Consider the following 15,448-nt stretch of genomic DNA (forward strand, 5'->3'; position numbering starts at 1 on the left):
TTTGCTTAAATGAGACGGGTCTGCCCGCGAAATTCAAATTTAATTTGATTTTTCGCAATTTGTAAACTAATACGATCACGTAGGCTTATGGCATTCTAATTGCGCCAATGGCAGTATCATCTCCACGTGTAATATCTTTACTTGAAAAAGTCCAGTTTAAGAAATTAGCTCTAGTATCGACTAATTTGTGAGTTAAATTTGAATTTCGCGGGTAGACCTGTCGCATCCACCTTAATGTCTTTTTAACCCCCGACCCAAAAAGAGGGGTGTTATAAGTTTGACGTGTGTATCTGTGTGTCTGTGTATCTGTCTGTGGCATCGTAGCGCCTAAACGAATGAACCGATTTTAATTTACTTTTTTTTGTTTGAAAGGTGGCTTGATCGAGAGTGTTCTTAGCTATAATCCAAAAAAATTGGTTCAGCCGTTTAAGAGTTATCAGCTCTTTTCTAGTTTTCTTGTAGAAAAGAAGGTTAGATAACCGTTAGGTTCATAATATTATGTCAATTGACAAATGTCAGCTGTCAAGATGGACGTTGCCTAAATACATAATTATTTATTAGAAAATCTTTTTGAAAATGATGTTTTGGAAAACTCAGATAACTACTTTAGATAGTAGGCGCGGAATAGTCCAAGAAAATCAGTTCAGCCGTTTGAAAGTTATCAGGTCTTTTCGGTCTTTTCTAGTTACTGTAACCTTCACTTGTCGGGGGTGTTATAAATTTTTGATTTACACTTGTTGTAATTGGTTACTACGAAACGACGTAATTTAATTCTTCTGAGTCATCGATGTTCTGAGTCAGTCTGACTGCTGTATTTCATGAACATGTTTTACAGAATATTGTTAATAATGAATATTCCCTGCCAGATCTTCCCTGACGGCGGCAATTTCCCGCGATAAATAACATAGTTTATCTTAGTTATAGTCTGAGTCGTAATTTTTGTATAATGATACCTACTCAGGAAATATACATAAAAATCAGAACTCAGACATTAAGACAAGTGTAAATTAATAATTTATAATACCCTCGACAAGTGAAGGTTTCAGTAACTAGAAAAGAGCTGATAACTTTCAAACGGTTGAACCGATTTTCTGAGATTATAGCTAAGAACACTCTCGATCAAGCCACCTTTGAACAAAAAAAAACTAGATTTAAATCGTTTCATTAGTTTAGGAGCTACGATGCCATAGACAGATACACACGTCAAACTTATACACCCCTCTTTTTGGGTCGGTGGTTAAAAAGTTAATTATGTTTTACGCGCCTTTAGAAACTGATATCTTTGAATTGGCACGAGGTACAAGCGAGCAATTTAGATCATGGTGTCTTTGACGGATAACAGGTAAAAAAGACGTATAAAATCTTTCGTCAAAGAACAATGTCTATTTTTGATATTTTTTCAGAATATTGCTCTAATTATTCGATACGAGCAATGACCTCACTAATATAAGTACGCTGGGCCTTACCGATGTGTTTTTGAAGCAACTTGACTTTCGCCATTTGGGCACTTTGGCCACATGAGTGTTTTTTCTGTGCTTTTTCGCAGTGAGCATCATGTGAGCGCACTCGGAAGTAAATGTTAGTGATGACTAAACACAGTGTCTAATTCCCGTTTGGTACGCTCGGTGGAGTGCTTATTTAAGAGGGCTCACTCCGTCACTCGTTTCATACAATCGTAGTTCCAATTTCATTTGAATATTAAGCAACCAAAGTCCATGAAATTTTGCAGACATATTCTAGAAACTAATATCTATGTCTGTGGTTTTCCAGATTTCTGTTAAAATATTCGGTTTCAAAGTTACGCGGTCTTAAAAAATTTCATACAAATCTTTGAACCCCTGTAATTTTAAAACTACATATTTTTAGAAAAATCTAAAACACCACAGACACAGATATTAGTTTCTAGAATATGTCTGCAAAATTTCATGGACTTTGGTTGGTCAATATTCAAATGAAATTGGAACTACGATTGTATGAAACGAGTGACGGAGAGAGCCCTGTTAACAAATGATAACTGTCACACCTGTTCCAGCGTACGCACTTAGGGCCGGCGCACATATGGCGGAGCGCAGCTCAGAGCATTTTTCAGTCAAAGTATTATCGACATTGTCCTCATTGAAATAATATCTAAAATCAATTGTGAATCCGTGCGGATACTCGCGCAGTCCCGCGCATTCTCTGGTAGAAATTCGTGTAATGTGTCACGCGATTAGAAAACTTCGCTCTGCGCTGCGCTAGCCATATGTGCGCGCCGGCCCTTATAGTGTAAGTCCATTTCAGTGGATTCGGGACACTGTTTTTTTTACATTATATATAAGTAGTTCGCGACAGGTCGACGTGGCAATCGGGATATGAGGCGGGTGGACGCCTCGATTTCCATGTCGACCTGTAGTGAACTATACTCATATAACCATTGATTTTGGAAACGCCACCCCTCATGATTCGGAAGATAGGCGCGCCTGGTATATAGTCAATCTTTTTGGTCGATTCTGGAAAACCTGCCTCAATTTTATTTGCCAAAATTATTTGGTACAATAGCAATTGTTGTGATTGGGCGAATTTATGGTATTTTTGGGGAAACGTGCAAATTCGTGGCTCAATTACAGTAAAATGACAATTCCTTAATCTGAGAAAATGAGAGCTACAGTGACGATGGCAATCATCTCCGATTGGCTACAACACCTTGCAAATTCAAATTATTTTTATTCAATTGAATGATTCAATTAGACTTTTACAAGTTCTTTTGAATTGCAACAAGAATAGCATAAATTAAGCCTATCATAACAATTGCGATTGTAATAACGATTGATGCTGGTTTTTGGTATGTAAGAGAGAGCTAATAACGGCTCATAAGTGGTTTGAAAAGAAAACTACATTTGATAAAAAAATATTGAATGCCTATTTATTTACTAAAAATTAAAATTATATTTATTCTAAAATCCTAATAGAGTTTACGATATTAATTAATAAAATGACACTTAACTAACAATACAGAAAAATGCGCCGCGCCGTGTTAATCTTTATAGAAAAAGAAAACTATATTACACAATATTATTTTTAAATAAATTAAAATATTAAGTAAAATATAAAAACAAAATCTAGGTCTAAACTAAAATCTCTGAGTGGATGCTTTTGCGCTAAAAAAAATTAACTAATATATATAAGCGGATAAAATGTAAAATGTGTAATTTTACTCGTGAATTTGCGATATCTTTTCCCCTTAAAAACATAACATATATGCAACCAGCTGCAACGCATTGGAAATTTGACAGCGTTGCAACCTGGTTAGAATATCTTTAGGTTGTGGATATTAACAATAATCTGATTGGTCTCCTGTATCATAAACATCCCCTGATATCTGCTCTAGCGGATACCGGGCCTAAGTCTTGATTGTGTCAACGCACTAATCGTCAATTGTAATAAAAGTTTGACTTGTAATCAATTGTAACAAAAATTTGACTAAAAAAAATTATTGGTCATGAAATAAAATGGTATAAGAGCGCGGCGCATTAATTTAAACCTTAAATATTATGTTTCAAGGTATAATAGAAGACCTTTTATTTCGTGCACGCACGCAAGCTTGGGCCGCCATGCATCTGTAATGTTACTCAGTCGTTTTGACGCTTGTCTACGATTCTACGCTAAGTAATCGCACAGTGATAGATATACACCCGTATTCACAAACGTTACTATGTCTCATAGTGCGCTCGAACGCAGTGTAGGGTTCCACCAATCAGATTACTGTATCTGATTGGTGGAACCTACACTATGCGTTCGAGCGCACTGTGAGACTTCATTGTAATGATTATGAATACGGCCGACAACTTTTTTCATATAACAAGACCTTTTAGCACATTTCTATAAAAGCCATTTTAAACGTGAGGGGAAAGCACGGCCGCCCACAAACTTGGCAACGTATATGGTTTTCTATTATACCTACTAAAAAGGATTATTAAAAAACATTCTTAATCTATTATTTACAGATTTCGATTTGGGTGAACGTTATCATCATCATGCAATTAAAATTATATTAAATAGTATAATTAAATAGTAATTTAAAATTTTAAAAAGGTTGCAGTTTTAAAAATTGTCTGCAACTCAAACAATATATAACTGATCGTAATATGATTGTCTAAGTGAATCATTTAAAATAACAAACTCATTTAGTATAAAATATAAGCCATCGTGCTACAGCAGCACTATTATCACTTGTCGCCATGATGCGCCACTGTCTATCGTCTTTACAGTCGAGTGGTCGCTAGGTAACAGGTAAATAGCTACAGTCGCATTGTTGTCCTACTTCTTGAACAACTTGTTCCATTGCAGCACGGGCTTAGTTTGCTGCTGCGACGTCGATGGCTGTGGTGACGCGACGCTTTGCGCCTCCTGGAAGCCTGGAACGGACGAGGGAGGTATTACTAACAGACCGAGCAAATCTGCGAATTTCATCATGAATTTGCAAGTTGTCCCACCGTCTGTCAGTCTGTCTGTCAATTTATTAATAACTCTTCGTTTGTTCGATGACAAGTTAGGGTGAATGAGAATTTTCTTCTCGCCAACGTTGATAGAATTCGAGCGTCGAAACCTAACTAAACTAAATTGACAGGTGTAAATTTAGTGCTATCCTTTTCCGCAGGAAGCATTATGAAAGGGATAGCAATTTATTTAGACCTGCCATTCTATTTTATTGAGATACTGACAGAATTAGCCACCCTCCACAGTAACCTTGATTTTTAATTTATAAGTCATGCATTCAAGGGAAGTCGGAAACTTTTGTGGGAATGAGTGTAATATTTTATGGTAAAATTCTGAATTCATAAAATAAGCAGGATATAATAATTTTACTAGCTAGAATACTATGTATCTAGATTTTGTGTGTTCCACCGTAGCGTCTAAACTACTGGGCCAATTTTGATGAATGAAGTGTCAATTATTGTTATTTTTGTTTATTTACAATTATTATATTCTTTGTGAAGGTCCGGGTGACATAGGCTATACTTTATACGAAAAAAATTGACTTAACGGATGTTACATCAAAAGAAGTGGCAATTTATTTTCCAACAAAATAAACTAAATTTAAACCGATTCATTAGTTTAGGAGCTACGATGCCACAGACAGATACACAGATACACACGTCAAACTTATAACACCTCTCTTTTTGGGTCGGGGGTTAGTTATACAAATGTAAGTAGGAGTTGGTTGAAAAGAGGAAAGAATTCATATGAACTTACCTGTCTCGGCAAAAGCCATTTGCTTCTGCCGGACAGACTCCCATAGGGCTTGACGCTACTCGGTCAGTTCGCGTTCGGCCCCTCCCGATTTCTCCGCGATGCAAGATCGTGCGACAGACGCAAACAACCTATTGTAACACAAAGTTGTTAGGGCCGGCGCACATATGGCGGAGCGCAGCGCAGAGCATTTTTCACAGGCAAAATACTATCGACATTATCCTCATTGAAATAATATCTAAAATCAATTGTGTATCCGTACGGATACTCGCGCATCCGCGCGCAGTCCCGTGCGTGCTCGCGCATTCTCTGGTAGAAATTCGCGTAATGTGTCAAGCGATTAGAAAACTTCGCAGGCATGCTCTGCGCTGCGCTCCGCCATAATTGCGCCGGCTCTTATAATATAAATTCAAATAATACTGATACAACCAAACAATGTATATTTAATATATAAATAATATAATCTGATACAATCAAATAATATACATAAGTATATTTAATATATTTTCACACCAGTCGCTCGACAATGCCTTATTATTGACCTGTTACCTGTTGTTGACTGTTGTATAAAGTACGTACGATAACATTCCTATGAATTAGCCGGGCTGTAATATTGTACTGAAATCCATTACCCTTAAGGGATGTAATGTAGCTTCCAAGGAGGTTTGAGTTTATGCTGCTACTAGCTGTGCCCGCGACTTCGTTCGCGTGGAATCAGCGCGCTTTATATAGCCACGGACGCTCAGGTGCGAGGCGTGTAGTACGTACTCTGTACGTTAAAAATGTTCGCCGTGATTCTTTAAATTGACATAACTTTTTTATTTATGAACCGATTGACATGAAATAAACACTAAATGTTAAGTGAAGCTTACTACAATATATTAGTGAAAACCGTATCTAAATCGAATTAGCCGTTTCTGATATTAGCGTGCACAAACACACAGACAAACAGACAAAAAAAATTAATTACAATTTCGGGTTCGGCATCGATATAATAACAACCGCTGCTACTTTTTTTATATATTTCCATAGTACAGACATCACTTTTCTACAATTTTATTATATGTATAGATAATTGCTGTCTCGCTTCGACGTATGACGACGTCCCTCTCACTCACGTGATCACGATTAATTTTCTATCTGGCTTTGATGAGTGATGGCGTCTCTATCACTTGCCAGTAACACGAACCATAGAGTAAAGACAGAGAAAACAATTCCCTCCAAAACTTATCTGCGCAACGGCACAATATTATGGTGTTATTAAAATTAACTATTTTTACTTGAAATTAAAATGTCGAGTGACGACATGATGGCAGTAGAAATTTAACTTCGGAAACTATTTATGCTCAAAGTGTAATAAACTATTTGCTCCCAGAAATTTCTAAAGACAGATAGGTAAGTACCTATTTAATCATACGAAGATTTTGATTTTATTGTCTCGCGAGGTGTGAATATTAGAGTATTGAACTTGGGGTTAATGCTGTCTTTGTCTTGGGCGCCCCTAAACCCCGAGCTTCACTCAGGATTCTAGATGCAACACCCTCGCTCCGCTCGGGAGATACTCTAAAATCCCTCGTTACGCTTAGGATTTATTCCGGCGACCGTTACGTAAGACACTACACTACCCCCATGTTTAATAATCTACTAATAAATAATGTAATCTGATCAAATCAAATAAAATATATCGAGTAATGTACTACACATATAATTTATACTGCTATATATATATAATACTAATGCAAATTTTACTGACAAGGCTATAATTGCTACTATCAGGTAGATTTACATTGGTCAAGTGGCCAGTAACTAGTACCTACACTAAGTACAGCGGCAAGTGGTCGAGACCTGGACAGTAACTGTCTAGTTGTAGTATACTACAATTCAATTCAATTTTCTTTATTGCGAATTTATACAGCAAGCCCAGTGGCATTTTTCTATCGAAACAAAGCACAAAATTCTTTTCATGTTATGGAGCAGAAGCGTTATACGAAATAAATAAACCACAAGTGTAAATTAAAAATTTATAACAGCCCCGACAAGTGAAGGTTACAGTAACTAGAAAAGAGCAGATAACTTTCAAACGGCTGAACCGATTTTCTTGGATTATAGCTAAGAACACTCTCGATCAAGCCACCTTTCAAACAAACAAAACTAAATTAAAATCGTTTCATTAGTTTAGGAGATACGATGCCACAGATAGATACATAGATACACACGTCAAACTTATAACACCCCTTTTTGGCTCGGGGTTAAAATGTGGAACTGCACTATTGTGGTATCGGACCTTTTAGCCGCCATTTTGTTTAAAATATCGCATACAGTACACACAGTCCTGTTGCCGGTCACTGTACTAAATTTGACTGATTATACTACGCAAAGTGGCGCGTCAAGTGCCGCGCGGGAGTCTCAGTAGACCCGTGAGAAAGGACCTAGTTGCACGGCGGCTTGCAAGCAAAGTTATCCGTCGTCCGGTTCACACCACTGTGCTTCTGTACTTATCTACTTCGCTAAACCCTTGACCAATGTAAATCGGACCAAAGATATCATTTAAGAGAAAAGAAGAAAGAAGAAGGTAAGTAATGAAACGAGGAAGAGAGAGGTAAGTAATGAAAATTAATTGATACTAATTTGGTTACATAAATAAAATATTGTGCCCTCAGAGTAGGTACTTCAGCGCGTATGTCAAGAGCTGTCTTCGTTCTTATACCATATCATTATCAGCATCCCATCGCCGGCTCACTACTGAGCACGGGTCTCCTCTCAGAATGAGAAGTGCGGATTGGCAGACCATATCATTTGAAAGGAAAGAAATCTAATACACTTTTAATTAACATTGAATTGATTTAATAAATAAAATATTATTCTTGTCAGAGTACTTTAACGCGTATGATAAGAACTCCATTCTTGATAGATACGCGCCGAAGTACCTACCCCGTAAAAGATAAAAGGTTATATATAACACAGATGAGATATTGAGAACACAAAATAAATGTTGCTGGAGGAAGTAGAGCAGTTAGATGCAAGGGGCACATTAAGAATAAAGACATTTCGCGCAAACGCTATAGCATGTCTTTACATGTGTATGTATACAACAGTGGCGACCTCAGCAACACCCAGTTAGTTAGTCGGAATCTTTTTTTATTAACACCTGCAAACATGTTTTAAGCGGATCTAAGTTTTAAAAAAGCCTGTGCTATAAGACCTACCTACCTCAAATTTCATGATTCTAGGTCAACAGGAAGTACCCTACAGGTTTTCTTGACAGACACGACAGACAGAGAGACGGACAATGTTACCTCATTTGATTAAATGCTTTGAGTTTGATTTTAAATTCATCATAAAAGATTTGATTTGATTTTTTAATTTAATCTTAAGTTATTATTATTAAAGCTTTATTTATCCACACACTAAATTATTAATACAATTTTTTTAACAGTATTTTTAAACATCTTTGGCGTGCGGCCCCCTGCGGGTATAAGCCTCCTCCATCCTTTTCCAGGCCTATCTGTCAATTGCTATTTCCATCCACTTCTTTTCTGCCACGTCGATGATATCGTCTTTCCACTTTTTTCTCTGCCTTCCTACACTCCTTTTGCCTGTAGGGCCCCGCCATTTTGTCGTTAAATAAGTCCACTTTTTGTCTTTATACCTTGATATATCTCCTGCCCATTTCCGCTTTTGTTCCAGGGCATACTGAAGAGCATCTATTATCTGAGTTTTCTTGCGGATGTCTGTTTCTTGTTTTTTGTATTCTTCTCAGCTTCAATATGCTTCTTTCCATGGCGTGTTGGCAGGACAGGATTTTATTTTTGACTTTTTCAGTGAATACCCATGTTTGGCTTGCATAAGTTAGGCTTGCAGGATGCAGGAATCCATTATTATCTTTTTCATTTTTAGGTTATAATTTCCTTTTAGAATTTCTTTTTGTGCCCAGTATTTCTTCCATGTTATGTTAATTCTTCTGTCCACTTCTTTTTCGTTAGTGTTCGCTTCAAAGGAGACCAGTTTACCCAAGTACACATAGCTGTCCACATACTCTACTGACTTTTGTTCTATTTTGATTGTTTTCTTGTGACTGTTTGTAATGATTTTAGTTTTGGAAGTATTCATGTGCCGACCAACTTTTAGTAAAAACTTTTGAAAATGCTACAGAGTCTAAACTCTGTAGCATTTTCTCCAGGTCCGTGGAGGACTCGCCAAAAATAGCTATGTCGTCCGCAAACCTCAAATGTGTTAGCCTTTTGTGTAGCACCCATATTCCTTTATTTTTCCAATCAAGGTTTTTGAAGATGTCCTCCAGAACAGCTTGGGAGAAAGCGGATCTCCTTGTCTAACGCCTCTTTCAATCGTGAACTTCTTCTCCTTGCCTTTCTAGTTCACTCCACTTACACTCATGGAGTTTTATATATTTTCCACTTATGCTATTACTTCTTAAAGCATTCCAGATAGATGAGTGTGTTATACTGTCAAATGCTTTGGAGTAGTCCACAAATGCAATATAAAGTGGTTTATTAAACTTTTGAATTTTTCAATTATCTGCTCTATGGTATGTATGTGGTCTGTTGTAGAATATTGTGGTCGGAAACCTGCCTATTCTAATAATTGGTTTTTGTCTATTTCTGGTGCTATACTACTTAGAAGGATTGATGAGAAGAGTTTGTAAATTGTAGATAAGTAGGCTGATGGGCCTATAGTTGCCTATGTCCAGTAAATTCCCTTTCTTGTACAGTAATGTTATATTTGATTTGCACCATTGTGTTGGTACTTGTTCTTTTTCCATTACTAAGTTGAAAAGTTTTGCTAGATATCCAACTAGAATAGGCGCTCCTATTTTTAAGGCTTCATTTGCGAGTTTGTCTGGTCCTGGGCTTTTTCCAGATTTAAATTTCTTTATAACCTAATTATCGAACCAGTGGTAGATGCTTTTGACGATTCGAAAGAACTTGTAAAAGTCTAATTGAATAAAAACATTTTGAATTTTGAATTTTGAATTTTATAATATGTCCTAATATCTCTCTTTCATTTATTGAGTCCAAAATTGTTTCTATAGTCTCTTTGCTCTTAGTACTAAATTTTTTCGTCTCTTTCATGCGGTAGTTTTTTGTAGAGGTTTGAGTAAAAGGCAGTTGCACATTTTATTATGTCTTCCCTATTTCAAGTTTCTTCTTTTCCATCATTTAGGCATTGTATCCAGTTTTTATGAATGAAAAAAAAACCATGTATGTTAGTATGTTCCTTTCTATTATTGTTTTTCTATAGTTATCATAATCGTTTCGTATTGCTCTGTTAATTTTTTTGAATAACTCCTTTAATTCTTCTCTCATTTTTTGGATTTACTTTTTGTGTTCAACAGTTTAGTTCGCTTAGAAATCAAGTCCAATGTTTGGTCAGTAATAATTTTGTGCTTTTTGTTAGTTATTCCTAATTGTGTATTGTAGTTTTTTTTTTTTTTATAAAAGAATATTAGCCATGTGAATCATGACTAACATTCCCCTTTCCCCTCCAACTAAGCGTAAAGCTTGTGCTAGGAGTGGGTACGACAATAGTGCAACGGGTGGGGTTTGAACCGCCGACCTTTCGGGTTTCAGTCCGCTCCTATAACCGTTGAGCTATTGAGGCTTTTTTGACTGTTTCTTCCAGTTTGTCACTGAGAATTTGTACGTTTTCAATATTTTCCGTAGATTTGTAAAGTGTTGTTGAGTTCTCTATAAAATTTTGTATGTAGTTCTTTTTCTCATTAGTGGATTTCAATGTGTTGGTGACACCTTTGAATGTTCTTCGACTGGCTTTAGGTAGTTTAATTTTCAAAGAGCACCGTATCATCCTGTGGTACGATTGGGAAATTCATTCTGTTAAGTACCTCTAGATTTATCACTGATTTTGGATTGTGGCTCAGTATAAAGTCAATTTCGTTCTTTGTATTTTGGTCCGGTGAAACCCATGTCCACTTTCGAGTGTATATTTTTTTGGAATATGTATTCATCACTGACAGTTTGTGCTCGTGTACGTATTGCGTCTCGCCTATGTAACAGAATATATAATCTTCATGTTTCTCTAATGTGCATCCCATCTTTCTAACTTCTGCGAGCCCTATAATGTCCCAATTTATTTTTTCTATAGCATTGTTCAATTCCAATATTCTTGACGCTGTCAATAGTGATCTTACATTGTATGTACAAATTTTTAAGCTTAGTCCTCTTTTAGTTTTATTGGATGGAGGGTAGTGGTCTTCTTCCCCCACGGTGACCAACCGGCTTGGGTGCATGGTCGTTAATCGTAAGTACACAATTTTAATAATATTCTGACTTATTACTACTATTTTTTTTTTCACGAATTACACGATTTCGATTTGTTTTCAGACTGTATGGTTAGACATTTGTAATTTTAGTAACGATCTTCTCGTATAGTTTTAATTATTATTATTAATTCACTTGGGAAGTCTTCAGCTTCGCCTCGTCTTGTACTATTTTTAACCGACTTCCGAAGAGGAAGTGTTTTTCAATTTGGCCCTTATTTTTTTTTCGATGTACACATCACGTGCACATAATTATGAACGACTACCTACTTCATGGCAAATGTAAAAAACTAAAGTCGTTTTCTGTATTTGCCATGTAGTAAGCATAGTGCGTATGTTTTGAGAACTCTCTCGCCATATTTGTTCTGTGTTAACTGTCATGTCAAAAGTACGATTTAAGCTCTTAATTTAAGGGTGAACCGTATTTTTGACATGACAGTGGGAGCACATAATATGGCGTAAGCTCTCAAAGTGCATTATTGTCTTTCTAATAGGTATGATGCCTACAAGTCAAATCAGCAACTTTAAAAGAAACCTCAAAACGCTCGCTTAACATGAAATAGATAGATGTGACGTCAAATACATTTAACGTAATTTGACATACTTTTATAGTTAAATCGATAATTTAAAATGGTCAGTAAACTAACTAGCGACAAATTTGGATTTCACTAATTTTGGAAGATCCTCTATTTAATAATTACTAATAAAAATATATTTATTCTTGACATAGGCATCATCCCTATTAAGTGTTCAATATTACATATTTTGGTTATGTACCTATATATATTAGAATATGTACCCATATTTAACAGTTATCTTAATAGACAATATAGTATTTTATAGATATGTTAGTTTTTAGATTAAAACTACTTACTCCTTAATATATATGCTGTCTGGGTATAAACCTTCTAAAAAGTTAAGCATAGTTGTGGTTTTACATTCCCTGATATAAAAAAAATTCAATGTTATTATGCACATAATTAACTTCATGGTAAATTGAGAAAATTAATGAGTATTTTTTTTACATTTGCCATGAAGTCGTTTTAATTATAGGCAGAACACTGTAAAGAAAAATTTAATTACAAAATGAAACATATTAGGTCCTGACCTATAAAGTTACCGAATTTTATTACAGGCTAGTGTGAAGGAGGAAAAAAACAGGGTTATCATCTGAAGTTCCATTTCACCCCAAAATTACCCTTAATTCGTGTCAACATAAAAAGCCCCAAGCTATATATATAGATTCGGCAATTTCATAGATAAGGGCCTAATGTTAAAATGCAATTTAAAAAAAATAACAGAATATTAGATCACGTATTTATAGGGAACGTGAATGTGCTTTAAATTATCATGATATATTTTTTCCAGAATCTTTATCGACAGAAAATTAAACAGCTACACCATCGCATTTGTTTTAAAATATTTTACTATTAAATTACATATTTAATAAACAAAAATCCAAGTGTTTAAATGTTCCAAGTCGTATTGTAGTTTTAAATAATATTATTTTATGTAATGATGTGTTTGCGATACATTTTTAGGGTTATCGTCTGTCAAAAGTAAAAATAAAACCGAAAACAGTGAATACCTAGTTACATCACAAAAAAATTAAATTTCCTAAATCACATCAAGAGAGGACTGTCCGTTATTAACTTTACCAGTATAAAAAAAATTATATAGGTCTGAGATTTCTTGTACGATGGTCCGGAACCCTTCGTGTGCGAGTCAGACTCGAACTTAACCGGTTTTTTTAGTTATGATATTTTTTGTAGCTATGTTGGTGAAAATAATTAAAGTGTAAAAATTAAAAACCACATGCACATTCCATATAATACGTCGAAGATGAAAATTACATTCGACGCGTCCCGATAGGGTTCCGTCCACGTTGGTAACTAATTTATCGTAGATATCAGGCTACGAAATACGAAATAAGATTCGTCTTTTCATAACTAGTTATTAACCAAGAATATTTTATCCGGGTTCCTAATAGAATAAGAATTAAATTACGTCGTTTCGTAGTACCCAGTTACAAAGAGGCATTAAGGTGGATGCGACGGGTCTGCCCGCGAAATTTAAATTTAATTTGGTTTTTCGCAATTTGTAAACTAATACGACAAAGTAGGCTTATGGCACTTTAATTGTGCCAATGGCAGTATCATCCTCACAGGTTTACATAAAATTCTTTACTTGAAAGGGTCCAGTTTAAGAAATTAGCTCTAGTATCGACTATAACTCATAAATTAGTCGATACTAGAGATAATTTGTTGAACTGGACCCTTTCAAGCAAAGATTTTTATATAAACCTGTGAGGATGATACTGCCATTGGCGCAATTAAAGTGCCATAAGCCTCCGTTGTCGTATTAGTTTACAAATTGCGAAAAACCAAATTAAATTTGAATTTCGCGGGCAGACCCGTCGCTTGCCCCTTATGTTATATTCCGTAACGAAGTAATTTTAATATTACTCCGTTACAAAACCGGATAAAATATTCTTTATTGATAACCAGTAAAGACGAAGTATTAATCTTATTTCGTAGCTGGTTACGAAAAAGTAATTACCAACGTGGACGGAAACAAGCAAGCCGAATCCAAAAGCTAGTGTTAAACAGCCGCAAGAGTGATGATAATGAAGAGTGTAATTTTCAAAGCAATTAAACTTTTACAATGCATTTGTGAGTAAAAAAGCTGGATAATTTAAAAAACTAAACTTAAAAAATAAAGAAGCCCGCGGGTTTCCAGTCTTGAAAATGATATCTTAATATGTCACGTAGTTAACCAACTACTTCTTACTATAAACACATCTAAAAAGTCTACTTTATAGTTTTAATAGCGGTGCAGTGACTTTACAAGCAAATGTATTGTAAAAAACATCCTAAGCAGGGGAATGATTTTATTAAATGGGGTGTTAAGGTGATATTAGACGGTTCAATTTTTATTCATTTCTGTCTTTCATCCGGTATGCTCTACTCAGACGAAACGCCTGAACACAAAAAGAATAAAAAGTGACGACCAAAATTAAACAATCACTTGAGTGGATATTCACTCATACGAACTGTGTGATATCACCTTTAGATGACACCGGGATTTAAGTTTGAACAAATAACGAACTGGCAACATGTCCTATCTCAAATTTTTGACGATTTCACTCTATAATATTTCACACTATGCAGCGTCACAGTTCAAGACCATTCAGGCAAACAAGCTTAGAACAAACATTCGATAACCGCACACACTCGCTAGGGAACATCACATACACCGGCAACTATTTAGCTAAAGGAAACAAATTTTCTTTCACCCTGTAAAGCTGTTGAATTTGAGATAGTACCGGATGCCAGTACATTGGAATATTGTGCATTTTTGATATTGGGATTTGTGAAAAAAGCGCTCAGTATATTTTCTGGCGCAGCCTGTAAGCCCGTGGTATGTTGTCACACAGTCAGGCATGTGAGAAGGACTACTATAATACGTAGTGCTAAAGTGTTTGCAACAGATCACAGCTTTACAGCCTAAAGAGAGATTTAGAGATGGGTATATACTTTGAAATAAAATCAAGAAAAATAAGGGAACATACTCTTGAATAGGTAAGAGTTTTTCGAAAAGATTACGAAAAAATCAAAAAAGGAAAAAGAAATTGTGAAAAATTATTTACAAATTAAAAAAAAAAAACCGACATGCGCGGAAGCCTGCAAAAAGTAATAAAAATTCAGTAGTAAAGTATAGCACAGAGGACATGTTTGACAAACTGCATTTTTTGTTTTGCATATCCCTACTGAGATACTCTTTAGTACTGAATTTTATTGATATTCTTTATAACACAGCAAAACAGGAATCTTATATTATAGTGCGCGCAAAACGAGCAGTCTACAACTACTTCAGATTGGACTACTTATTTTGCACACATTATAAAAGCATAGTTACTAATTT

General features: G+C 35.5%; 1 protein-coding gene across 4 annotated transcripts in view; it reads right to left on the bottom strand.

Moving 5' to 3' along the window:
• Positions 1-2,888: 2,888 nt before the first annotated feature.
• The window catches only part of LOC123880337 (CCR4-NOT transcription complex subunit 1-like), a 36,203-nt gene continuing 23,643 nt past the window's right edge, over positions 2,889-15,448 (bottom strand). For all 4 annotated transcript variants that reach the window (XM_045928425.1, XM_045928423.1, XM_045928424.1 and 1 more), the window contains 2 exons: positions 5,233-5,360; positions 2,889-4,394 (listed from right to left, as the gene is read on the bottom strand). In XM_045928425.1, the coding sequence (XP_045784381.1) occupies positions 5,288-5,360 (73 nt within the window). In that variant the 3' untranslated portion in view covers positions 2,889-4,394; positions 5,233-5,287. The remainder of the gene's footprint in view (positions 4,395-5,232; positions 5,361-15,448) is intronic.

Source organism: Maniola jurtina, chromosome Z, assembly GCF_905333055.1.
Source record: "Maniola jurtina chromosome Z, ilManJurt1.1, whole genome shotgun sequence".
In the NCBI taxonomy this organism is placed as follows: Eukaryota; Metazoa; Arthropoda; class Insecta; order Lepidoptera; family Nymphalidae; genus Maniola; species Maniola jurtina.